The 27,710-nt window shown below is 35.1% G+C and overlaps 2 protein-coding genes across 16 annotated transcripts in view; both read left to right on the top strand.

The window, feature by feature from the left end:
* LOC105331737 (sarcolemmal membrane-associated protein) overlaps nucleotides 1-14,628 on the top strand; it is a 33,801-nt gene extending 19,173 nt beyond the window's left edge. For 6 of the 14 annotated variants that reach the window (XM_066081124.1, XM_066081122.1, XM_066081123.1 and 3 more), the window contains 12 exons: nucleotides 118-180; nucleotides 3,979-4,104; nucleotides 4,446-4,508; nucleotides 5,429-5,491; nucleotides 5,915-5,977; nucleotides 6,508-6,570; nucleotides 6,950-6,988; nucleotides 8,004-8,255; nucleotides 8,832-8,907; nucleotides 9,241-9,490; nucleotides 10,671-10,805; nucleotides 12,253-14,628. In XM_066081124.1, coding sequence (XP_065937196.1) covers nucleotides 118-180; nucleotides 3,979-4,104; nucleotides 4,446-4,508; nucleotides 5,429-5,491; nucleotides 5,915-5,977; nucleotides 6,508-6,570; nucleotides 6,950-6,988; nucleotides 8,004-8,255; nucleotides 8,832-8,907; nucleotides 9,241-9,490; nucleotides 10,671-10,805; nucleotides 12,253-12,351 — 1,292 coding nt within the window. In that variant the 3' untranslated portion in view covers nucleotides 12,352-14,628. Of the gene's footprint in view, nucleotides 1-117; nucleotides 181-3,978; nucleotides 4,105-4,445; nucleotides 4,509-5,428; nucleotides 5,492-5,914; nucleotides 5,978-6,507; nucleotides 6,571-6,949; nucleotides 6,989-8,003; nucleotides 8,256-8,831; nucleotides 8,908-9,240; nucleotides 9,491-10,670; nucleotides 10,806-11,276; nucleotides 11,312-12,252 lie in introns of all 14 variants that reach the window. The other 8 variants (XM_066081130.1, XM_066081125.1, XM_066081131.1 and 5 more) reach the window with 8 other exon arrangements.
* Nucleotides 14,629-17,223: 2,595 nt separating this feature from the next.
* Nucleotides 17,224-27,377, top strand: LOC105331736 (uncharacterized). Of its 2 annotated transcripts, none has more exons than XR_004597135.2 (5): nucleotides 17,224-17,568; nucleotides 24,543-24,681; nucleotides 25,144-25,292; nucleotides 25,753-26,008; nucleotides 26,156-26,257. XR_004597135.2 is itself a non-coding variant. In XM_011434057.4 (5 exons), the coding sequence occupies exons 1-5, from the start codon at nucleotides 17,508-17,510 to the stop codon at nucleotides 26,403-26,405; spliced, it is 735 nt and encodes a 244-aa protein (XP_011432359.3). In that variant the 5' UTR covers nucleotides 17,224-17,507; the 3' UTR covers nucleotides 26,406-27,377. The 2 variants fall into 2 exon arrangements, 1 of the variants encoding a protein (XP_011432359.3); XM_011434057.4 differs by having other exon boundaries at nucleotides 25,753-25,888; nucleotides 26,156-27,377.
* Nucleotides 27,378-27,710: the final 333 nt, after the last annotated feature.

Genomic DNA, 27,710 nt, shown 5'->3' with positions numbered 1-27,710 from the left:
TACCATAGGCAGATTCATTTAATTCTAAATTGTTAAACAGGAATAAATGTGATTTTTTACATGTACACCTGAATTAAGAATAAGCAATATAACTAATGATTGTTATCTTTGTTGTAGAATTGTTAAGGGAAGCCAGGATCTTACAAAATAAAGCCGAGGCAGAACTGAAGAAATGCAAAGGTAAGGGAATCAAAAAATCACTGCTATAATACAGATCTGTAATAGTTTATACATTGCTCTAAATAACAACTGTCCAAGTTATCTAAAGTAGACTAAGATACACTGTAAACCATATAGATACTAATACATGTATTATAAATAGTACCATAAAAGTCAGATTATAAGTTACAACCAATGTGCTATTGCATATTGTCAAGCATGTCTTATCTGATGTTGATGTAATATTTCTGATAGTACATTGCAATCACTGTGTTATTACACAATTAGACCTGTGTTTACTGACACTGATGTAATCTGTCACACCATACATTACATTCACTATGTATTGGTACAGTCATATAGTAAGACACTGATGAAACATGTCCAACAAGCATTACATTCATTGTATTATTACATATAATGAGACCCATGTAATCAGTCACACCATATATTACAATTGCTGTGTAATAACATAGTGAGACCTATTACAATTGCTGTGTAATAACATAGTGAGACCTATTACAATTGCTGTGTAATAACATAGTGAGACCTGTGTAATCTGATCTCTCTCTCTCTCTCTCTCTCTCTCTCTCTCTCTGATTGCATAAAATAAAACCTATATAATACATGGTTTTCTTGCAAGTGACATAATAGTTGTTTCTCTTTACCATTGGGATCAAGAGGTGAACTTACTTAACATCTCCATTATGTGTCACATGTGGTTTATGATCACTGTGTTTACAAAAATTGAGAAAACTTTGCTACAAATTTAGAGATTGGTTACAGAGAATACTACTTTAATTGTGATGCATACTCTATGGGGTAGTTTACAATTTAATTCTTTGAGTAGTGTTTAAAAGGTGAGGTAGACGTTTGACTTAATGTATTGAAAAATTCTGTCTGTTGCATATTCAGTTTGTGAGAATTTTGAGTCTGCTTTTTGCTCATGTAGAGAAAATGGTAAACTGTTGGCTAGATCAATTCAAGAAGATGATGTTCTATTCTTGTGAAAATGACAGTGCTCTCTTACAGCATTGTCATCTAAAAAGCAGTAGCAAACAACAGTGATTTCAATATTTTAAACATGTTTCTTCCTATTTTGCATATTAATTAAATTCATCAAGAATATTAGCATAACTGTTGATTGACATAGAGGAGATTCATTCATGCAGGCAAAATTCCTTTGTCACGAGAGCTTTCATTGTCTGTGAATCCATGTGTGGACTTGATAAGCAGGTGGACGTTTGGGTCAGATTTGACATAGATATGAAACAGATATTAATATGTTTGCTAACAGCTTAAGACAAGAGATGTGTTTGGAATGTGGATGCATGGGTCAATGGTGACCTTACCCCAGGATGAGTGGGTGCTGATAAAGCCCGACCTCTGGTGTAATCTTACGAGTCAGCCTTTGTCAGGGTTCATTGATACCGTGCTATTTGTACAGTTTGATTGCTTGGGATTTAATTGGTACAGATATACCTGCACAATTCCATTTCTTTGGGTTCTGAAGTTTAAGACATTTAACTGTTTTAAACAGGATTCTGTTCAGCTGACATGAAAACACCTGATGACTTGTTCTGAGAATGCTCTGTGTGTGTGTGTGTGTGGTTTTACCTGTAAGGAGCGGTAATTAAGTGTATATAGCTGTCACATGTTACCTGGAGAGAGTAACAACCATGTGTGAAGTGTTTTCCGTAAAGTCTGTTACTACAAGTGCTTCTTCTTTGTAACTTTTATAACAACACAGTATTAAGGGCGGGGAAAGGTGTGTGGCTGGGAACTTACCTGTTCAGTGTTACCTGTGGGAAGTGATTTAGAGGAGAGTAAGGCTGCACAGATGTAAGACTAGGATGTATATTCGCTGTTTGTCTGTGTGTGGAGGAGAATGAAAAGAAAGTGGGAGGAGTCACAGTCAGATGGTGAGTGCATCCAACAGTTAATTGAAAAGAGCTCTGTGATGGAACTTCTGATGTTTTATTGGACCATATGTTTTGGGGAGTTATCTTTAGGTTAAGGATGGGAACTTGGAGATAATTCATTGTTGTTTTTTATATACTTTTCAGAAGCTAAAAACTGGCAAGTACATGTATGTTGGAAATTATACAAGAATTCTTTGAATGATTCTCATTCAGACTTGTAAACATTCAATTCAGCAGCAAGATATGTTTAGTCTTTTGTTATGAACAGTCAGTGCAGTCTTGCCAGCTATTCAGATTTCTCTTCTTTTCTTCTGATGGCAGCAGCTCATTGTTTCAGTTTTAAGCTTGATAAGTTTTTTAACGATGTTTCAAGTTACAACTTCTGGGCCCAGTGATATTGTACACCATTCAAAATGATCCCCGGCCAATTTCTGCCTCTATAATTAGCTTTGTTTGTTTTACGTGGGGACCACTTCTGGCTATTAAGTTGGTATTCATTTGTAAACTTTCTCACATTTGTACAATTATATCTGACCAATTGAAGGTTTGTTTAGATAAATATTGACATTCAATATTAAGGCCAAGTTCTGAGTTTTAAATGATTTTGTATTTATCTGCTACCTGTCACAAGCTTTGTGATGTGCAAATTACCTCAGAATTTTCCACCTGAGTTTTAATTCACTTGTAGGGGGCCCCTGTTTCATTTTGAGTTAAACTTTAATGATGTATTTAAATCCTTATCAATGAAAGAAGTAAAAGACAAATCAAACAGTTTGAATGTACTAGTATATAAAACTGGTTTTCATGCTAAAAGTTCTGAATATCCCAAGGTACATTTACAATGAATTCAGAAATGATTTTTTAAGCTGCCATCCTGAAAGAAGTTCTATGCATATGCATGTTTCAAACAAATTTTTATATGACTTGTATTACCGGGTACTTGTTGAAATCTGATATGTTACCACAGAAAACAGGTAGATCTATATCTTTGGTCACAGTTGCATTGATCTGCATTAACTGTAGTTCTGTGTGCAGCATATTTTGGGAATCTCTTTTGGAAGCAGAGCTGCCATTTAATTGTGCATAAGAAAAGATCACTCATCACAGAACTGTGCTATTATTGTGCTCAAATTTATGGTCGTTTTGTGTGCTTAAAACTTTTTGCAGGAAATCCCAGAGTAGATATTTCTTCCACTGAAGAAATGTAATTTTTTTTACCCACTCAGAAATTATATTGCAAGGTGTTTCGGGATGAATCATTTTGTCATAAATGTTGGTTAATTTTGGTGTTTTTTTATATATTTGGCAACACAGTACACAAGTGGGAATTTTGATTTTTAACTGGGTTTTCTGAAGGAAAAATACGGTTATTGAAATGGTGAAAATGGCAGGCGGGAGGTTGCCACAACGGAACCCCTATTGTACAGATAATTCCTCCTACAGTTTTCAAGATAAGACATTTTAGTTTTGCAGATCAATTGTACATATGTATATCAGAGATGTGCATATTACTTGGATTTTTATTTTTGATAATTTTTGCAAAAATACCAGCTGTTGAACTTGGTCATTATTTTAGCAAAATATTTCATATAAGGTACCCCATTTCTCTGGATAGGTATAGTGTTTATCAATTCAGTGTTGACAATGGATTATGGATACTGTTAACACAAAAGAAAAACCAGTTTGCTATTACATTGACAGTTTCCTCTTTTTTCGGTTTAACATGTCAGGATTCTAAAAATCATGGACAAAATCAAAATATTTGGAGAAAATAATGTAAAAGACAGATGAAGTCATGTCTTTTATTTATACTAACATCAGTCTTTACTCTAGTGATGTTTTATTCTATGTCAGACTTAAATTCATCCCACTGAACTAACTATTGAATTGTTTGTAGATGAGTTAAATGTCAGCAAAACAGAAGTACAGAAAAAGGACGAGGAAACCATCACCCTGAAGGACCAACTGTCTGACGTCCAGAAACTGACCGAGGACCAGTCCAAGATGGTGGTCGATCTGCAGGGTAAGTGACTAACCCTTATACCCCCGGGGAAGTAGGTAGGCCATCCTCACCCTTACAGGAGTGGGCAGTGGCTGGTGTCCTCATACCCACAGGTAGCATTTATAAAATGCAAATAGTGTCAATTTATGCCATGTACCATCTAGGGATGGCTATATATATAGATATTCCGATACCCAGCTTCAGTGTCAAATACAGAACTGTTATTGAATATAAGAAAATACAAGAAGTTTAAATTTATATACAGGTATTAACCAGGAAATAAGTATGCAGTTAAAGCTCTCCTTCTGCTGGGGTAAAATTTTAGTTCTTTTACTAATGGTTATATTTTTTATTCCTTGTAGAACAACTAAAGAAAGCAGAAACCCAAACCAAAGAGGTGAAGCAGCAGATACTGGATCTGAGGGGTAGGTGGTCTCTCACAGTTATAGCCAGGGCTTACATCGTGTTAAAGTGTGTGTACACAGTCATTGAAATATCTCCTCTCTCTAATGCATCCTTTGAGTTGAGTTCTCCTTTTGATTCCTTTAAAACAATATTAATTTTTCTGTGATTTTATAAGAATTTGCATGAAGAATTTAATTTCCTGTACCTTAATTTCGTTACCTTTGATGTTTAATTTCAATCTGTAACCTTGGAGTACTTGTGTTTTACTCTTTCATTGCACATCTTGAAGTGAATGTTATTGGATGCACCAAATGTTTGAACTTTAACAATATTATTTGGAATTTCTGATTCACTAGACTTTTACTATTTGTTGATTAATCAGAGAGTTAGTTCATGGACCTCTATTACCCCACTTGTAATATGTGCCTTTATATATTTTTTTGCTTTTTATAGTTTATTTTTTTTATTTTTGATCAACTGTCTGTCTGTTGTCTTTATCCTCTGATATTTTGGAAGCAAAACTGTCTTTTTAAAAGTGCATATGTGCTAGGAAAGGAAAACTGGTTTATAGAACCAACACGTTTAAATTGCCATGATATTGCTCTAAAGTCAACAACAAAAAGATGCACCATTATTATTAACATTGTACACATATCTTTTGCACTCAGTTTGCAAAGTTCCAGTTTGGAAGTAAAGAAATCTCAATGTAAGCAACAGTGTTACAGAAAAAAATAAAACAATCAAGCCAAATGCTAGATAATTTTTACTGTGGGGGGGGGGGGGGGGGTACGGTAATTTTGAATTTAAGTCCCAAACTGCCCCATGTACTGTCATACCAAAAAACAAGTGAGACGAGCTTTGTGTGAGGTGAGCTGTGTGATCGGCCTGCATGTTGAGCTTCACACTCCATCCTGCATGTTTATCTCCCTTATATTAACAGACCAGTTAATGGAGGAACAGAAAATAGCTAAAACTAGCCAGGAAGATCTGGTCACCATTACAAGTGAGTCCATAATGCTCCTGACTGTAACAAGTTGACAGCAGCAGCTGTTGGTCAGCTGTCCTGTAAACTTGTACATGGGTGTATTATTCCTCTTATTGTACATTGCAGTAATCATTACAATCATATACATTGTATTTTTATTGAATCTTGGTTTACAGCTTGCATTTTCATGTTATCATTTTCAATAAGTGAAATGTATGGGTTGTTTTGGACTAGATTTTAATTGTGCAATATTATTTTTTCATCAGTCATTTAACAACAAAAATGTATTATTTCCTATCGAATGTTATGAAATATTAGTGTTTAATATGTGACCAGAGGATACAAAACACTCCTTTCTTTCCTTCTAAATAAAGGAGAGTTGACTGTTCGATAGGGTTTAAGAAAAGGGGGAGTAACTATGTCATCTTGCTAACATTTCAGGTGAACTGGACCAGGAGAAGACGAGGAATAAAGAAATCAAGAAAGAACTAGAGGAATCCAAAAGTAAGTTTGTATCATGTAGGTATTAATTAATGTTAGCCTGGCAGTTGTGCCTCTAATAAATTTCATTTAAGTTTCATTGTAAGTACAGGTTATGAGAAGTATAGTATACACTGTACACACACACAAAAAATCACAAAAATTTTATGTCAAATTCATAAGAAGTGAAATTTACATGAAATTCCAATTCTTCGTTTTGTGTAAACAGACATGTTTTGTAAAGAATGAGATCCACCATTATACATGTAATATGACTAGTAGATGTTTTCTTTCATGACTGTTTATTGGTGTGAAATGACCTTGAATAACTTTTGATCCACATGTATGTGTAGCTGATTTATGTGTCTATTCTTTTCTGTATATTTACATGGCAGTTTAACACTTGTTGTAGCTAAGTATTTACAAGGAGGCTTTACAATTTTGGTAGCTAACTTTAATGTAGCTGTTTTACACTTGTTGTAGCTAAGTATTTACATGGAGGCTTTACACTTTTGGTAGCTAACTTTAACGTAGCTGTTTTACACTTGTTGTAGCTAAGCACCTGGAGAGCCAGCAGTCTGCCAAACAGAGTCACAACGAGGCTGAACAGCTCAAGAGTAAGTGCCATGCCCACTTCTCTTTATCTCTGCTTCATGTGTGCTTTATTCTGAGCAATAAAGCTTTGTCAATTCAGAGGCCGATACATTAGGTTATGTCAAGATTTTACAGCACATACTTAGCATCACTGCATCTTTCTATTCTTAAACTCTAGATTAACATTTTTTTTTTTTTTGTAATAGTTGAATTTGATCTTGAAGACAAAAATAATACAATGTTTAGGATAAAGATATCAGAGTAATGTATTAAGACTCGGTATATAATTAAGTGTATTAATTTGATGAACGCCAGTATTAAGACTCGGTATATATTAAATTAAGTGTATTAATTTGATGAACGCCAGTTGGCTCTAACCTAACACACATTTCCTGTGTCCAGCATTGTTTCGGAACCTCGCACCGAAAGAATATAACAGATGTAAGTTGTCTCCCCTAGCTTGGTGTAAATGGAGTTATCACCCTTGTATTAAATATATTTTTTTCATATTTTATATATTTATTTGCTCAAAGAAGTTGCTTATTACAAAATAATGTATAAAGTTTTCTGTGTAGACATTGTATTTGTAAAGATGTACAGTCATCATATAACGATTGTACTAATACTAAACCTGTAAATGCCTATGATACTTCCACCTCTTCCTCTCAGTACTTTAACGTGTAAAGTACATGTACCTTTAACATTATTGTGATTTGGTTATTAAAAGATCTACCCTTGTTATGTGAAAGTGTTTGATTCAAACTTCATGTAGATTTAACATTAAATTTAAAGTTTACAAGGCATGCATCGTTATCAAGTTCACTTCAAGTCGTGAATGAATTTAATTTTTGTTGCAAGTAAGATTTTTTTTTAAGTTGGTGCATCTGGCCTTTCTAGTGTAATACCTGGCATGTTGGAAATGATCTTTTTTCACCTCTGTCAGATAAAACTCTAATGAAGTCTTCTGATTGGCTTGTTGCATCGTCCAACTGTGCTTGTGTTGTTTGTAAAAATGTCATTGAGTAAATGTTTACAGAAAAAATTATGTGGAATGATAATAGTATCTTATATTATAACTGAGACTCATTATTTTCATATTGGTGAAAGTATTATAATTCATATTCATGGTTCCTCTATGTCACTGCCATTACTTGTAAGCACGTCTGCTGTCTTATTCTTTTCTAGATTTTTGTAGTAACTCTCTGTCTCTCTTTTTCTTATTTTGTTGATGCGACATTTCTATAGTTTTGGGTTGCAGCATGGATCAACTTTCTGTCATTTCTTTTGATCATTTGTTTTCCTCTGACTTTCTGCATGGAGCTCTTTTTTATCTACAACTCTCTACTTTTTTCTGTCTGCATGGCTTATGAGGCCTTCTGTCGGCTTTGGATGTTTTACCTATGCGCCCCCTGGTGAGGAGATGTGAAATAAACTGTCTCTGTGTGTCACCCCGCAGACAAAGTTCGCCAGCTACAAGAGAGACTGGACTCAGATAGACGAACTCCCTCCCACTTTGGCTTTAGGAGCCTGCATCAGGACTCGCATGGTCGAGATTCGCATGGCCGCGATTCTCACAGTCGCGAGCTTTCTCACGGAAGCTCATCTCTCAGGGATTCTCATGGCACACATAGGGACCTCCACAAAACTAACAGCGGGGGGCATCCTCCCCCCTCCAGTCCTTCGGGGAAACAACGAGGTAATATAATGGGTAATTGTCTTCATTTACTTCAGTCTGATGTTATCGCGGAAACAGTGGATTTGTGAGAGAAGGTCTTAAATGTTTCAGAATATCTTTCTTCTGGTAGAAATGTGGTGTTCTTTTTTATCATTTTTTGTTTTGTCGTTTTTTCATTTTCATCGTAAATCATTTTAAATCATGGTTACTGACTCACATACCATACACTGTATATGTAGCAGTAGTATTGGTGGTCGGGTGATTTTAGTTACTAGGATGTAGGTATATTTTCTCTGCATGCATGTAGGTGACCGGTTGTCATTTACCTTTTAGATCACGTAGTGTCCAGAATCACATGTGTTTGTACACATATTTATAGCTTGGCCAGAGATTTTTTATAGGGTAAAATGCAGCAAACTTGTTAGAATGCTAGTCTTTTTGGAAGATTTGTTGGTTTGAATTTTTTTTGTTTTTGGTTGTTGGAGACTTTGATTGGTTTGGAGTTTGTTTTTTTTCTCCCTGATTTTGTGCACTGTTTACACACCACTGTAGCATGTAACTTAACATACAGTGGGACTCATCCAATGACAAGTCCTGTTTGTTTTACAGCCGAATTTAATGCTCTCAAGGAGGAATGCTCAAGTCTTCGGAAAAGAATTCAGGCCATTGAGGCAGAGATGAAAATGTAAGTGATGCAGAGAGGTCAAATGGAGGAAAAGAGTACATTTTATTGTTAATGAAATATGAAGTACTTAAATATTGATATGGAAGAGTTTTTAGAAGGCTTATCAAAATTATAAGAAAATAAATGGGTCTTTTCAAGAGCTAAGAAGGTTTATTATATATCCAAGATTAAGAATATTAGTCCTTACAAAGTGATTTAGAGCAATTGAGAAAGTTTATTAAATGATTATTCTGTTAAAAAGTTTTAAAGAAGTGTGGACAATTTTTCCAGTGCCTTGTTAATCTATTTTCCTTTGAACTTTGAAATTGATTATCAAGTGAACTTATGTGACAGGTCGCGGAAGGAGAACTTGCAGCTGTCGGCCGAGTACAACAAGCTCCAGGAGTCGTACCGCCAGCTAGAGGCCATGAAGGAACAGCTGGAGACCCAGGCATCAACATGGCAGTCCAATCTGACCGACTCGCAGAAAGAGACGGAGCAGACGCGACATCAGGTGGGCGACCGACAGCCAATCAGAGGTTTGGTAACGGCAGGGTCAAATGTCACGGCAGGGTCAAATGTCACAGGGTCACCAGGTCAACAGGTACTCCCAGCCTGGGCGCTGAAGCATGGTTGGGTGTGGGCAATTGTTCCATTATTTGTCACATCAGTTTGGCTTCTTTGATTTTTTTTCATTTTTAGTAGGTGATAACACATTATACTTGAGGACCAACATTTTGTGTTAGTAGATGGAGTTTGCTTCGACTGGTAGTAGTAATAGAAGTTACTGCTTGTTTCTGTTTGCTTTTTTCATAAAGGCTTTTTTTAACTGGAGTGCTCCTTAGTTAAATCAATATAATAACCATGATTGATATTTTTTAGTTTTATGTTGTGAAGCATTTTATTTACTCTCAGTGGTTATGGATCAAGTTTTCTTTGGTTCTCTAGTCGATTAATTCAGTTTTGGTTTGACCCTGCATGTTACCAATGCTGTTGAATATGATTTAAAATGGAGGTTTTGTAACACAGACTTAAATTTTGCATGTGCAATTTTTTATTACGATATTTATTTGGGGGTAGGAGTTGTGAAGCAAATTTTTTCAATGATTAAGTAAATCTGTATAAAATTTATTAATTTATGTTTTGCAATTTTGTAATATTTTATAGCACTGTTTCATAATAGCTGGCACAATGTCTACTTGTTTCATGCATTAAAGATAAAATAATTATTGTGAAAAATAACCCGTTTTGGAAATCCCTTACATATCAATGTAAGGGCTTCCAGGAGGCTTGGTAAATACATTTTACGGTAGATGCTTCTTTGAGGGCCTATTATAAAACACCTGTATTTTTATATTGTGATCATTCAATTATCATTTTTCAACATGCTTTAATAAAAATTGTCAATAATGAAAAATAATCATAATATTTGGATCTTTAGCATACTTAAAATTTTGACTCATATCTCATACCAATATTGCACTTTTGACTGTTCATTCAAGGGCAGGTAACTCTTTCTAGGCAATAGTTTATTAACCTCTCTGAACAATGAATTTGATTTGTTTAAATATGTTCAAATATGTTTGAAATACAAATTTTATTATATGAATATTTTTAAAGAAACTATCTATTTTGTTTAAATTCAAAACATTGTGAATGATCTTCATGCTCTTTGGAAGTTTTATATATAGTCGGGTATTTTGTGAACCATCTCGTGTACAAGCTGTTTCTGAGAAATCATGATGTGTATTTTGTGTCTATAGCTGTGTATTTTGTATCTGTAGCTGGAAGAAGCCGCGGCTGAGCTGACCAGTCTGAGGTCAAAGTGTCAGGAATACAAGGACAAGGTCAGCGAGCTAGAGGTCGAGATGAGCCTCGTCCACGAACAATACAAACACCTGTCAGACCGGACCAAAGTGGTGAGTCTCGGGGACCGTCTCCAAACTCTGTCTGCTAGCTATAGATGTCATGATTCATACTGTGCTTGAAAATCCCTAGACAAGCCTTACATTAAGTGCTAGTTCATTGTCCATTCAGCCCGACCCTGTTGAGTATCCTTGTGCAGAGATTCATTTTAAATTTTTAATTGTTGCTTATTTATGTTTAAGGAATGGTGAAATGTTAAGTGTATATTTATTTTTAAAAAAACCCAACAATTTAGACTGCATTGATAAAGAAAATTTGAATATGCAGAGAGACACCATTTTGATATTAATTTTTTCCCAATATTTAGCTAACATTTGGTTGTTTTTGTATCGTTAACTCTAACACAAGCACACTACCAGAGTGGCTCTGCACTTACTGCTTTATTTTAGTGAGAATTTTGTCTTATTTTGGCTTTGTATGTGAACAATCCATGGACAAACATTGTTGTTGTTATGTCATTGCAGTGGACTTGTGTTTAAGTCAGTGGATGGAGAAACCAGTAGGTTTATTTGAATTCAAAACAAAAAAGTGATGCCAGTGCATAAAGTTCACTAAGTGCATAAAGTTCATACTCGGTACAACAAGGACATATTCGGCTTGTAATAGAAATGCTTGACACTTAAACTTCCTTATTTCAGATTACAGAAAACACGCAAGCTTGACTATTCCTCTAAGATTGTGTAGCTTTGGTATGTCCAAGCTCAAAGCTCTTTTGACGTAAAAGCAGGCGAGAATAATCTATCTCCCTCTCTAAATCTGAATATTGAAAACAGGAATGCGAATGAACATTTATCTAAATCTGACAATGAATGCTTCTGGTAACAACCTCTGCATTGTAACTGTTTATACTGATTTTATCCTGAATTTTGTTTTTGTGTACATTGTTCATTAATTTTAATCCTACATTGAATAGTCAGGCTAAGACCTGGCCGTATGAAATCTATACCCCTCTTGGTTAAAAATCACATAAAATATACTAGTTAATCAGGTTCTGTATCAAAACACAGAGAGATGTATATTGTTTTCTATTTATCATTTATTTCTTTAACCCCATGTAAAGTAAGTATTTTATCCATTAACATTATCTTATCAACACCAGATAGACATACATCTACTCCCACTAACTTTAGTAATCGTCATACTCACTCCAGCTGTATCTACTGAGAAACGCGCGATGTGCCAGGCAATAGCTTTATGTTTCATTTCATTTGTCAAGTTTATCAATGAAAAATGCAACAGAATATTTTCAATTTAATATGCATTCTTTGTACATGTATCAGTGATTTAAATATGAAAGCAAAATTTAAAAATAAACCAGGGTTCAAATTGAAATAGATTAGTTTTCAAGTACCAATATCATATTTGATTCACTGAAATCTACCTGCAGATTCTGTTTGTTTGGATGACCTTGAGACTGAATTGTTGACCTTGTTGTTTCAGTTGTCTTTCGCCTCCAGCATCCCCCTGTTGATGTTACTGTTCGCCATCCTGATGGCCCTCTACCCCACCCTGGCTCAAATCACCGCCACCACCGTCTGACGTCACCAGGGGAGACCACTGCTGATTTACCCTCATCCACATCAGTTGAATGTTTGATGAATGCTGTCTGTAAAGTGTGTTTTGTCAAGAGCAAAAGCAATAAGAGTGGTTTTTTGTTTTTTTTCTTTTTTGCCTGTAAGTTGTATGAATGTGTTTGGTTTGTTCAGAAGTTTGATGAGTTTATCATGTTCATATTTAGTATATTATATTATTTAGATACTGAGTTTTTTGTTATTGTATATAGAAGGATGTCTGTAAATATGTTAGTCTTTACATGGATATCTTCTTTTTCCTCCCTGAAATGTCCTGACATTATTCATGGTCTGATGCAATTTGTGTCAAATGAAATTTGTATTGAAACCTTTGGATATTTGGTCAATGTCTGTAGCCAGGATGTGCAGTGTAACGTGTTATCTGTACTGTATGTGTGACACTGCCAGTGCTGTTTGTAGTGACCACTTTTAGTGCTATCAGTACCTCACTGCAGTAACTTTTCCAGTGTCACTCCGGAAACCATCACTTAAATACAGATTTTGTTGCTTTATTTCGCTATTTGCAGTGCTGGTGAATTAAATGTCACATTACATGAAAGTGTATCTATTTATTATTCAGCTGTACATAGAATTTTTATCACCGTCACGCAGAAGAAAAGGTGTTTAAACGGTTCATCAGAAATAAAAATAATTATTTTGATAGAGTAGATATTCTCGCAGAGCTCAGTTTTTGTCAGCCTGTATTGTTGACAAGAAATCTGTATGTAGATGAAGAGTTGATGTATTTCTGGTTATATTGAGGAGTTGGTAATATGAAGTGAATTATTTATTTCTTGATTGTCTCAGTCAGCTAGGCTCTCCAAATAATAGAAAGACAAGGGACAGGTGTAGCTTGTGATGTATGTGTTGATCAGATCTTGAAGAATGATTTTGTGAGTCTGGCCAATTCCTTTTTCTATCACGACTTGATTAAGATATGATATGTTCAGTGGGTTAAATTTGCTCAAGTTTTAAACATTTTAATTAAATTTACCCTGATTCCACTTTGCAAATGAAATTTGATTTGGATATAAAGAAAACTGTGCACATTGTTTAGTTACAGCTTTACTATTTATTTTTGTCCTTGATTTTTTTTCTATTAAAGCTTTTGAAGAAAGTTTTAATTTCCTAGCCTCTATTTTGTTTAAAAAAAAACACACCAAGATTTAATATTATCGGTAGTCTTCCTTGGATGTGATAGACACATACCCACCCCTTTTGTGACCCCCCCCCCCCCTTTTCAGTCTTCAGTCATTGATTTTATTTGTCCCCTGGAGAACTCTTCCATGTGAAGGGGCCCCTTAGGGGGAGCATGGTTTTATCACACCTTAAATTCCATCGGTGTTTTCTGTTGGGTCTGCTTTCATTGGATATACTTTCGTTTTTCATCAAAATAAAAGCTTTCATGTCATCCATGATAGAAACACCAATTAGATCTGAAGATCCGGTCCATGTCCAGAGGTGTCTTCTGTGTTCTGTTTAACCCCCCGCCCACACCCTTAATTTTCTTCTTTGTCTCTGTGTGTTTGAGTGGTTTGAATGTGTATATAAATGTACATAATTATATAGCAGATAATATATATATATACTGTGACCAGTTTGTATATAGGTAAATATATAGAACCCAGAATTTGTCTGTGCAAAAGACATCAAACATTCAGCAAGGCTGTCTCATTATATTTTGATTTATACCAAGGCAACAGCCAATCGCTAGCACTGTTTCATTTACTGTTGTTGAAACATATATCTTCAGAAGTATATTCCCATTTCATGCAAATGTAAACCATTCCTTGCATATGATGTATAAAACTTTATATTCGAAGAAAAAGATTCACGTTTTGCCCATGTCAATGAACTTCTTTACATAATTTTAATACATGTATCACATTTTCTTTATCATGTTATTCTAATGCAGAAGTGCATAAATTACAACCACAGGGTACTTTCATTTATAATGCATTCTTGTTTAAGATAAACTATAATTGTATGATACCCAAGACATAATGTAAGTTGGAGCAAAGGAAAATAATTCACTATATCCTTGGAGTTTTGGTCAGTGCACCTCTTATTTTATTGAAGGTTCATACATTATCTTGAGATGGCCTGCTTTTTGTGATTTGTCTTAGTCGGTGACATTATTCTGGGAAACATTTTGTAACAACACCAACAATTTACTAATTCGATTTGTTTTTTTTTTAAACTATTACTTCAAATGTTGACAATAAAGCTATGCAGATATGCAGTACTTTACTTCTTCAGTCTTCTTTTGTCATAGTAACTTTATCTGACATATTTAAAACATGCTATAAAACTTGTATTAGTAATAATGATATATTATGAATTTTTTTAATTGCTTGACATTCATGAGTGGAAATAAAAACAAACACAACGTGTAAACTGTTGTGATAAAAAAAGGAGGCTGTTAAGAAAATATAGTTAGGTTCTATTTCCTCCTTAAATATCTTGCCGGTTTGTTGATCAGTTGATACGAACAGAAAAGCCGTTAGTTGAAGCATTGTACTGGTCACCACAATTGTCTGAAAATTTTCAAATCCCTTTCTCAGAAAGAATACTTCTATTCACCTTATCAGATGCGATGAAGTTTGAAAAGCCAAACAATAGAGAAACATATAGTATATTAGATGTATACATAGAAGTATCAAAACCCTACCTGCCCTGATCACAACAAAGCTGCAATTTGAATTGCAACTTTTGCGTTGGATATTAAGCTTAATATAAGGGCGGAATTTTTAATTGTATCTGACCTTAAAAAAAAAATTCCGCCCTTATTAAATAACACCATAATGGGTTTAGCAATCAGTAGACACAGCTGTAGAACCCCTCGTTTAAAGAATGGCTCTGAGTGTATTAATTACTTTGTAAGTTTACCCCAGTTTAATCGTATCAAACAGCCCCACCTTAATTTTTGCTTATGCTGTTATGGAATAAGGAATCATTCTCTGAGGATTATGAGGTGTCGGGGCGTGGTAAAATCCAATAAAGCCCAAAGGTCTTTGTGATAGATTTGACCGCTCCGAGCGAATTTATCACCTCATAATATTCATAGAAAGATTCCTTATTACTTATATTTGTATTATTTCCAATTTGTACACTTAAAAATAAAATTATTTAATTTTTAATGTAACACATGTTATGTATTACTACGCGGCGCAGCCAATACCGTTTTTCGGTAATGCTATAAGACACGCCCATTTTGTGTCACTCATGCTTTATGAGGTTATTGGATTTTTGGATTAATATTGATTCGTAATGTTATCACAGATAAAGAAAGTTGAAAATGTAAATAGTTATCGTCGCACCAGTCGTCTGTATACCTACTGCGTCCCATGATCGTATCGATAATGATTTCGCGCCAAGCAAAGTGTTTGAATAGGAATTCGATGTAGTACAAAGTTCCTGTCAGCTGCTTCTGTTGCTTTCATTATTTTTACTAAAGGAAAAATACGTTTCATTTTTTTTACGCGAAAACTATTCACACATTAATCATTCTCTTACGCGCATAATAAAGATCTCACTGCTCACAGATCTGCCGTTTTCAATCAGATGAATCGAAATACTTGTGAATGGCTATGAATCTGTTTCCCCCGGAAGTAATTATTACGTGTATATATCCTTGGTAGTCGATAGTTGCCATGCTTAGTCACCATATCCTCTTTAAAACTTTAAAACTAGATTTTTATCATGCACGTACACATGACTATGCATCTCATTTTTTTGTAAAGAAAAAAAACCTTACTGATGTAAATCCTTCAGTAATGAATTGACGCTTACAGTGAAGTGATTTTCATCCCCCGTGACTTTATTTCATGTTGTAAACTGGACGGATATAACGAAATACGCTTATAACGAAGTACAATTGCCCATCCCTGGGATTTCGTTATAAGCGTGTTTTACTGTATTTGTAAAACTTTTCTCAAAAATCGACTCGATCTTGTATTTGTTTCCAATTAATAACCAATTAACAGACTGAGTAATTAATTGAGTTTGGTTTCCAAGAATATATACCGAACAAAACAATAAAATTAACAATAATCCTACACATTTTATGATATCCTGATCCTCACAGTCTGGAGTGTAGCGCTTTAGTGCAACTGGTCTAGCTGCCTAGTCAGAATCGAAAACTCGCTGGGGACTTTTATCTTTTTCACTTTTAATAAAAACCTAAGAAAGACTTCAAAGATATTTTGTTCTTTTGATAATATGTTGATGAATCGTTGTAATTCAAGAGTCTATCATTTAAACAAAAATACGGTAAAATAATGTAGAAATTAATTAAAAACTAGACCTTGACCCGTGCGTGCACGGGTTGACATTGCATATGATATCGGACATTTACAAAATAAATGCATCGACACACCGTGTTGTTGACATTTACATAACCAAGCTTTAAGCCTAAAATAATTTCACTATATACTCTGCTTAGTTAGAATAATCTGTGTCTCGGGACAGGCCTATTTTGAATTTGACGACATGTTACATACGACTTAAGGCAGCGGATGCGTCCTCAATATCTTCAATTACATGTACATGAATTAGCAATATCTTTCTTTTTGATACTTCTTCGATGATACATGTAGTATAAAAAGAATTATCTATGAATTATATTAACCGGCTTCATTAGGTTTTAAAAAATGTCAACAGGACACGTGTTTTCCTTTATTTTGAGGCCTCCTGAGAATTAATTGATCACGTGTTTTGACTGGATGACTTTTTCATTAACCATATGGATGATTGGCATATCGCTCATGACAATGAAACAAAATTAAAAAAAAGGCCAATTTATTATCAACCAACAGCTCCCTATGTTTTCCCTCATCCGCTGTCGATCTATGAAGCAGTTCATCGAGTAAACCCAGCGAATATCGACTGCAGAACGCCCCTTTTGTAATACGGTACAAAAATTACAATAGCCATAGCGCTCGGCCAATTCCGTACGTGTACACCGGAAGAAGGTTTTAACAATTCTGAATGTCCAATTAAAATCAAAAGAAGACCAAATTATCCGCAGCACCCACGTGACCTGATTAAGAAGTTGTGGAAGTCAGGTTTGTTTTTCAAACAATTTCTGTATTCTGTGGAGTGAGTCATGGAGGATATTACTGAATGAAGAGAGTTACCATGCAGAGCCCGTGGATCGTCCTTCTTCTGTGTGTTCTGAGGCCAGGTAAGTAATTGGATATATGTAATTATTATAATTAACTCTATATATATCATGATTTTGGGGTTAACCAAACTAGAAATCTATAATTTCTCAACCGTAATGAATGTCAAAGATATGTTTACTATGACAGGCCATGCATGGGTACACTCAAACGTCTGATACGATGTGCATATTCTGTAATAAATAGATATGAGGGTAAAAAAAATGATGAATTATTTTAATCTGCTTGTGTCTGTAATTTGCTGTATTCAAGAATTTTGAAATGCGTACCATGCTACACATTAAATCTCAGGTACTTCACGTTTTCTACCCATCCTATCGCCCCTGTGTCATAGACTTCCTTCACTGAAGTTGTTCGCTGTACAGCTGACTGAATGGTTGTGTTGTAACCGTACACCGGCAGTAATATCATTTAACCAATCCACTGTAGATTTTATCTCAGAAAAGACCCGTTGTATTTAAGTATCGGAGACAATTGCTGTCCTAGTTCTCAACGTTGCAGTGCGACAGTTTATGGCTACAACACTAGATAATTTAAACTACTATATATAAAGCGCAAAAATTTAGTTTGTAAATGGAACGTATTCTGTCAAGATTATGTATAATGAGACCAGATGCAAGAGGCTGAAGCAAGCAAGGTAGCCAACAACATTACGCTCTATAGAGATACCTATGTAAGACCTATAGGGAACTCGAAAAAAACCATAATAATAAGGATTTTCCAGAATTAAATTGATGTGCTGATATTTGAGAGAACCAATTCATTCATTTGTACGAAAATCCAAACCAACGGACTTCTAATTTTGGGGCTTCGGATTGTTTTCAACCCACGATGCTTGCATTCATCCAATAAACCGATTGTTGAATTGCGTGGTTTTACTGTAAAGAATATGATTGTAATTGTCCGATGTTCTGGATCAATATCAGGGGATAAAAGCTGTCTGTCGTTCCGACATGGAATTGACTTCCATGCTTTTTAGCCTGTTATTGGCATGCTTTCTGATTCCATATCATTGAGGGGAGCCCCGTTGTTGAGTTCTCTATCAGAGAGGGGGGCACGCGCTTCCTGTTTAGAACTGTACGGAGCAAAAGGGTTCATTATAGCTGGCAGAGTGAGGAAAGGCTGTAATCACCCGAATTATCTCATTTCTGATACCAAGGTCAAACGTTACAGAATGAGGCCAAGGTCACCAACGATTATATCAAGGTTAACTCCCTGTTTATTTTCAGATGTCAATTTAATCGATAAGAAAAAAGTAAGGAATTGTATATACATGTATTACATAGAAAAGGCATTTTACAGATTTATCTCGTTTTATACGACTTTAAACGCCGCATTTTTCAAAATGCATAAACATTTATGACCTTTGAGGTATATTAGTTTGTATATTCTATAAGATTAGATTTTACTTTGACTCAACAAGTAGTGTGTTTTGATGAACGCTGTATTGCATCACTAGCAATGCTATAAATGCGTCTCAAGTAAATGTACACTCTTTAAAATAATCCAAAATAAAACAGAACTTCATTTTATGCTGAGGACATTTAATGATCTAGTTATAGCAGAATTTTAGAGCTTACTGAAAAGTTAAGCATTTTATTATTGTTAAGAAGATGGGGGAATAAAACAAGCGCAATAATGCCCATTTGGTTAAGTCGTAAAATATAATTTCAAATTTAACTTCTTCCAACTACATTGTAAATATACTTCATAATATTATATTATACAAGTTTAAAAAGGACAATTTCTACCTTTATTCAATTTTTAATATTTTAAGAAACTATATATAAAAAGATAAATTCTGAAATTTTGCTAGTATCGAACCCACAACACAAAAAACCTAGCTCTGTAATGTTATCTAACGTCTGGTGCTCTAACAGTCACAACAACCTCCATTCTATGGGCGACTACAACCACGAATTTACGGACTTGTATTAGTTTTCTAAAACGTTCAATTGTTGGAATACAAAATTACATTTTTAATGTATAGTGGGTGATCTCTCCACGTATTTGTTGTTTGAAATCGGTTTGATTCCCTTTTAACCTGATAAACACTATGACAAAAATATGGAGCCCAGACCCTCTCTATAAAAGAAAAGGCACTGAAGTTCTAAAAATGACACCGCATACGCTGGTTTAAATCAACATATTCCAAGTATTTAACGTATTTAAAGGTTATACAAAATTGTTTATGTATATATATATGGTTTTCAATAATTTAGGAAAGAATTATGAGATTTGTTGAAATCTTAATTTCATAGTATCTTATCTGTCCTCATATAGGCAGTTTACTCGCCTAATTCCCCCATCTTCTTTAACGGCCCTTAAGGACAGAGAATAATTTGTTTTGCATCTACAACGTGTACGACATGCTATCTTAAAGTGGTTACTTTGATGCAACCAATATTCAATGGTCATTCATATCAAAATGATTTGTTGCAGTTTCTGTGTTTGCGTGCCAAACGTCATGATAACGGACAGAACTTGATGTATCTGTTATTGTGTATCTCAATTAATACGTGCATGTTTCTTTAATTGATTGATTTTCGCGCGCTGCAATGCTTTTCTTTCCACTTACTATTTTGCCAAACAATCTTTCAACCCAAAATTAGGCTTTGTTTACCTTGTAAAATACATTTCATGTTATAAAACTACTTCTACAAAATGTTTGACTTGATTTGATTTGAAGTAAACGCAACTTATATTTGTAAGAGACCCTTGTCATCTTGAAATGCACAGCAGGAAACTATCAAAGCACGTGACAAAATGTCAAAACATTGCGAATAATGATGTAAACAGTTGAGAACTTATGAGATCAGCTTCTGTTTTGAGAGACCGTACAACAAACCTACAAATAAAAATTACACGGATAAAATAGCGATAAATGAGAGTAATGTCTTTATACATTTGGGAGTAAACAAGTCTTTTGCGCAGTGGGCATTTGTTGGGTTTTGTGGTTATGTTTCATTTTCTTTTATCATAAATCACCAGTCCACACCTACTTTTTATCACAGAAAGATCAATCGAACACACCCACATGTAGCGGTCCGGTACCAGTGATGTAAAGGGTGCGTTCGATTTGTTTTCGCTATTGCAGATAAAATAATGAAAACATTATAAATAACAATGTTGATCATGGAGATCTATAGTTCATTACGTCGAAAGAAAGATAAGTCTGAGGACAGCAGATACCACCACCAAAACATAACCGTTGATCTATAGAAAGTTGTTGCTTCGGTTTTTACTTGAAAATATTATATAAGTACATGTGTTACAATATTTGATTTTATGCTGGTTGACGCAATACAATTTCTGTAAATATGGACTATGCAACGGTTTTATTCCTGCAACTGTTTATATACATAATACCAAAAATTTGCAATTCAGTATGGTATCATTATACAGTAACTTTTTTGTGTATGCATATGCGTTTGTTGACAGTAGTCGTATGTATTTTAACAAGTTTAGGTATGCCAAGACAGGGGAGATATTTGAAACGACTTGCAGCAAAAACTTAAGGCCACGGTTTATTTACTTCAAGTGCCGGTGTTTTGAATTGTGTAAATCTCGAGAGATATTAAGCTCGGTTTGCTTCGTTATTTACATCGGTTTTTACTATGTACGAAAGAACTCAACCAGAACGGACAAGTACGAGATAGATAGATAAATAAAAGCACGTGTTTTCCAGCAGTCACATTTTTTTTCATTTCAAGTCGTGCATATGGCGAACGATCACATCATAAATCAGCAGGAGTTATCGAACGGCGTTAACTTTATTATCTGAGTAAACAATTTTTTTTTATTATCAGTTATATATAATGCATTGACAACTTTCATTTCATTTGATTTTTTGCGCCTTCAAACATCGTAATTTTGATGAAAGCTGGAGATAGTGAGGTCTCCACGGGCCACACAGCTCACCAGATAGAAAGCGCTACAGTGCAGTCATTTTTTTTTAATACAGAAAAATTATTTGATTATTTCTACGAACGCATAAAAGTTCTTAGGATGTTTCCCCCTAATTATCCATGACTAAAGTATAAGAAGATACGTTATAATGTGTCATGTTTTGTCTAGTTGCTGAAGGAATGCCAGATGATTCTCTGCATTACAATTTAATTTGTTGTGAGTGTTGAATTTACCGAGTCTTTCATGTTATGAAAACACAAAATATTGAAGTATGAACACAAAGGAACCTCAAGTACATCGTAACGATCTTTTTTGTTTGTTTTAATGTGCTAAGATTCCGTCATGCCATCGAGATAAGTGGGGATTAACCTTAGATAGTGTCAGCCTCTGATGGTTTCTGCTGTCTGGAGAAGCAGGTGCCCGTACAGAAGAACCCCACCGTCCGTCCGCGCCGTCATATGCGGGTAATGCACTCATAAGATCAACATATGCAGCACCAACTAAACGTTACAACAAGTGCGTCCTGACTTGTTATGAAATTACATAACCGATATAATTATGCCTGGTCTTTCTCGAAGATGGAGAATTTTTGTCGGCCAAGCTATATTTGCATATATTCATTGGACATGGATGCTAATGTAATTGTGAGATTTACACGAGGGTTAGCATATACACGATCTGTAGAGAGTTAGACCGGAGGATATATAGATAAGTGACACCGGGGGTGAGGGTCGAGGCAGGACTCATTAAGGGAATGAACCACTTCCGGAGAGCGATTAGCATGCTCCTCGCGCTTATAGTACACTTTTGATCTCGCATTAGTCATCTGCCATTCCTAGTCTGCTCTTGAAATTTCCCTCTTATGTAATACTTAATTTAGGAAGTCGATCATTGCTAACTTTGGGTATTCTAATACCAGGTATTATATCTTGAAAATTGTATGAATCGAGTAGTGGTAGTTTGTAATTCTTAATAAATATGGAAATGAAATTGTTGGTATTTTCACAGTGTTATGAGTTTCGTTAAGTTCTGCTGATGAATACTAAGCAAGGAAAGTCATTGGATGCAAGTTTATTTCACACATTATTCTAACAACACTCTTTCAAATATAAATGTAGCGTTTTGATCAAACAATTCATTTTCTAACTTTTATGAACAAAAGTAAGTAGCAAACAGTTATTTTGATAAATATTGCTTTGTTGCAACAGACTAAAATGACTGATGACGCAATTTAGTTTGTTTTCACTTTCATCTATTCTGAGTTGGGAGAGTGGGATATTTTCAAGAAGTTTTTACTTTTTTAAATACATGTAACAATAAACAATAAACAATCTATTGTGAGTTCTCTTTCACGAGTGTTGAACTACTAATGATTCATACGTAACTCTGCTTCCGCCATGATACCATCAAAGAGGATGTATCCACATCGACAGTGTTTGATATCAATTGCTTTCAACTTCATTAAAATTTGGACTAACTGCTACGTAAAATTCTTCTTGATTGATCAATAGCAAAGCGGAGTTTCTTTTTGTGAACAGTATTCACAACAGTTAACAACCCTGAATTGATAAACACTACACATCCAGGGAAATGGGGTATCCCATATGCAATACTATGCAAAAATTAACGCATTCAACAGCTGGCATATTTTTTGCAAAAATTATCAAAAATCAAAATCCAAGGAATATGCATATCTCTAATATACATGTATGTACAATTGATCTGCAAAACAAAAACATCCTATTTTAAAAACTGTGGTATTTACCCCACAATATGTAAATGTATATACCCTTTTTGGCAGCCAACTGCCTTTTCCCCAGTTCAATAGCCGGATTTTTCCTTTGGAAAACCCGGTTGATAAAATTGTTGGCGGCTATTCCGGTATACAGTATCTTGTAAGTACGCAATGTTTAGACGGCTGGTTAGCGCACTGTATAGATCTTTCAAAGATTTTAAACCGATTTATGCACACGAGTTAAGGTGATCCGAAAGGACCACGGGCCTTACACTTGCACATACGATTGTTGCCTCCCATGTAGAGTCTTTCTGTATTGCTTCAACCGTTTTTTTAAAAATAAAACTAAACGTGATAGTGATATTATAATGTCTGGTCACGTGATGTGATGTAATATATGGTGACTCAGCAAAGGATAAAAAGTGAATAGAGCAGAACAGCGCGCAATATCCCGGGTTTGAAACAAGGCTGGCTGTTTTACGGGTCGCCTTCCTCCCACTCTCAGGTCGACAGGCTTCGAGGATCGCGGGGTTTCAAAGGAACTCCGAGGTTTCTGCAAAGATATGCAGAAAATGAGAAGTGTAACAAGAATTCATATTTTTTTCTCCGTTACCTACACCTACACTTAGTATGATATACAGGGTTTTGCTTTTTTAGCGTTGATATAGAATTTAAGGGTTAGAGGGGATGCAACATCAAAGTATCAAGGGCGGTTCGGGAAGGGGAGGGAGAGGGGGCAGAGGTGTGTAGGTCTGGTGTCGTCGTTACTCGTACATTTTCTTGTGGTCACGTGTTCCATGCTCTACTGTAAACATGTAGCTAGTTTTGGCTCTCGTTCGACGGCCCAACAGTACAAGGTACAAGTGATAAATAACACGTAATTCTCACCCATATAACAGTCGTAATTAAATTCAGCGTGGGAATGATGTAAAATTTACAAAAACGTTTGAGATTTTTATAGAAAAAATGCACTTTGTTTAATGATTTAAATGATAAGTGAACACTCTACACGGTTCCCATACATAAACTTCATAGTCAACTGTTATATGTGTTTTATTACTGACCAATCCGTCTGCAGGAATCCATCAAATTCATGCACTGATGTAAATTTTCTTTAATTTGACAATAAATGCCGAAAAAAATTCTAAGATACCAACTTTTCACAAAGACAGTCAAATAATCTCTGAAAAGAATGGCGATTCGAACAAAATTGACTGTATAATACAGTAATTAAAGCCGGGAACAATGTTAGCGGATACACCTGAAAAGAATGGGAGAAAGTTGTTAACTGTATAACACCAATGTTTATTTGTTTTTTGTTTTTTATTTCAGGGAGCACTGTAAATGGCTCCAACTGTCCTCCCGGCGCCATGAACATTGCCCAAAACTGCATCAAGAATTCCGTTCCCTTGCTCTTGCCGACAGAGCGGTCAGTGGACGCCGAGATAGAAGTCTGGAGAAGGGTGTGCCTGTATGTTGAATAATGCAAATATATTAATCTTACAGCTGCCAAAAGTCAAGCCTTAGATATAGCTTGTAAACTTGTTAAACTTTGTTTATAATGTATGACTTCTTATCGTTCTCAAACTTACTACAACTATCAATTACCAAGCATATGAAGTTTGTTTGCTATGGTGTAGTGTATAAAAAGTAAGGTTAGTCCTCACAAACACTTTTACTGGTTTCTTGTCCGTCTGAAATTCTCGTGTAGTTAGATACAAAATATGGTGACATTTGTTATTGTCAATGGAGGAAAATCTCGTGCATATGTATATGTTCGCTTGTTTCTCAAAATGCTTTTTTCTTTTATAAATGATAAAATAAAATATCAACGAACACCTCTATACAAATACAAACGAAAACCAAACTAAGTTCAGGAAACTAAAAATGACAACAAACAAACAACAAAACTGAGAAGTTTGTGTGTTTGCAGAGATTCCAGCCTGAACAAGGCGTCAGAATGCCTGCGTCACGTGATGGACAACTGCACGGGGTTCACGGACGAGGAGCAGAATCTACAGCGTCTGTTCAGCCACCAGAACATCCAAAAGACCGCGGTCTTCTTCTGCAACAACTTCCAAAGTATGTATAGATATGGCACATTAAAAGGCAAAACCCTCTGATTTAAAAGGTGCATTCATTTTATTTTTCAAAAAAATCGAAGTGAGGAGGAAGGAATGATGTTTAGAAAGGTTAACGGGGGTTAACATTTGATAGGTAAAAAACTATAAATGGTAACATAAATGTATAGATACAAGTGTATTAAAATGCTAAGTTAAAAGTACAATACGATGGGCAAAATTTTCTTGACAATGATGACTTTTCGAAAGTACTGATTTAGGTAATGATAATATTTCACTTTGAATGGCAGTTTTAAAGATACAGTAGAAAAGTAGGTGCATATATACAGTCAAAGTTGGCTATTGTTGTTATGTAAGTGAGCAATGTGACCCAAGGCCCCTTGTTTTGCAACATGTATATGTGTTTTTAATTTCTTGCGTAATTGTATCGTAATATACCAATCGACATTTCGGTCTTGCAGTGTATGAAAATAACATCCGCTGTGTGCATAATCAGCATGAGGCCGCCATTAAGTGCTCTCGTCCCCAGATAGAGAGTTTTAGGAGAAAGATCGCCGCCAAGTCACCGATAGAGGTCATGATTCTCTCCAGTTGTCGGTAAGTAAGCAGACCATAAACACCGAACAAAACCAAACTAAGCGCGATAAGCTGGCAGGCAACGTATAGTGGTGGTGGATGGAAATCAAAATGCTCGTGTTCGAAAAGAGATCGGGTTATGTATGTATAAAATAAGATTCTGTGGGTTTTTATGTTTACTAATATGTTTAATTAAGGTAATAAATTGAAAAAATGAAATATGTTTATGTATGATTTGTCTATTCATCAAACGATTTCATGGGTTATAAAATCTTTTAACTTTGGCAGGTCCCATCAAGTCATGACTGATTGTTTACTGGAGCCGGTCTATACGGAATGTGGTGAAAGCGCAGCAATGTTTTTGGAAGAGATCACAACAAACTCTCGCCCCCCTGTGTGTCAAAAACTCCCCCGAAAGTATTTGTTACAACAAAGTGACAATAATGGCGCCAACAGCTTTGCGGTGACGTCATTGGCCACGTGGTGTTCATTACTGTTTTGGATGCTTGTTCTAATCAAACCGTCATTGAAGCTGTAACATGGGATGGAAAAGACTTTCCGGTGTACAAAAACAAATACTAGTTGATACCTGCCCAATACTTAGAATGACGTCATTTCCGATTCGTAACATTTTGCCACATCACCCGATAATGTATATGAATGGATGACCATATGCGGGCCACTCATCGGCTCGTTTTGCTGTGATATAGACGTTGTCATGGGGACTTTTTGTCGGAGAGATGATAATCATTGGTCACCGTTCACAGAAAGTACATTCCATGTCCCCTGCCTAGATTACTGTACAAAACACAATGCTATAACAAAGCCTTGGGCTGCTTCACCACCGACACATATAACCTGTTGTACAATATCAGTGTCATTTATTCAAAACACAGACCAGAGCTGTTTCCAGTAGATATGCTGTATATATACATTGTTATACACATTGCATACAGAAGTGACAGAAGGATTAATTTGGTCAATGTAATTGTCCAATTGTTTCATGTGCACATGAATTTTATTTGATCCTTCAAAATTAAATATTATTCATACATGTAAACCACTAGGTGAAGCGTTGATTGTTCACCATTATGGTTTATTTCTTCATATAGACGTGTACTACTTGTGACGTCACTACTTGTGACTCGATCGTACATAAACGAATGACTTATTAATGATATACATGTATGTATATGACAATCAATGCTAAACTCTGCACGTGTATAGGCGAGTATGTAAAAAAAAAAAATTTTTTTTGTCACAGAGCAATTCATTATACATACAGGTGTACATATTGTTTAACATGAAAAAAAAATCATCACTTGAAAGTCTCTATCTATTTCCTTTCCTGTTTCTTAATCAGTTCCTTTTGCATGGAAAGTTATATTTATTAAAATTAACAAAAAGTAAAACTTCGTGGTTCTTTTTCTTCATCGCGCATATAGAGAATAAATATAAATCTGCTTATGTATGTATACCGTCTCCCTCCAAATAAAGATTGTTATACTGATTTTTTTTTTTAATTTGAGATAAAAATACATTCATGCATGGCTAGGTAATGAAAAACTAGGTAAAAAAAATCGCTTTTACTCACAAATTATGTAAGTGGGCAAAATGTTGGTTAATTATGACTTTCATATACTTCGTCTTGATCCTCTGTAATATCCAATGTTGAGAAAGCTTGTTCTTTTGACAATAAAATAATTTCATAATTTTTATAATTATGTAGGTATACACAAGCCAACTTTCGCCAATTGGTATCGTCCACCAAATTCGCATCCCATGAAGATGAGCAAAATTGTTCCATGTCATTTGAATACCTATTTCATACCAGTCCCAAGTT

This window comes from Magallana gigas, chromosome 4, assembly GCF_963853765.1.
Source record: "Magallana gigas chromosome 4, xbMagGiga1.1, whole genome shotgun sequence".
In the NCBI taxonomy this organism is placed as follows: domain Eukaryota; kingdom Metazoa; phylum Mollusca; class Bivalvia; order Ostreida; family Ostreidae; genus Magallana; species Magallana gigas.
Note: the sequence above shows the minus strand (reverse complement) of the source record. Positions and strands in the feature narration are given on the sequence as shown.

Coding starts and splice junctions, on each gene's coding strand:
- LOC105331736 (XM_011434057.4), top strand. CDS start 17,508: ATGAAGAGAGTTACCATGCAGAGCCCGTGGATCGTCCTTCTTCTGTGT. Junction 24,682..25,143: donor GTCTGGAGAAGGGTGTGCCT/GTATGTTGAATA, acceptor GTGTGTTTGCAG/AGATTCCAGCCTGAACAAGG. Junction 25,889..26,155: donor ATGATTCTCTCCAGTTGTCG/GTAAGTAAGCAG, acceptor TAACTTTGGCAG/GTCCCATCAAGTCATGACTG.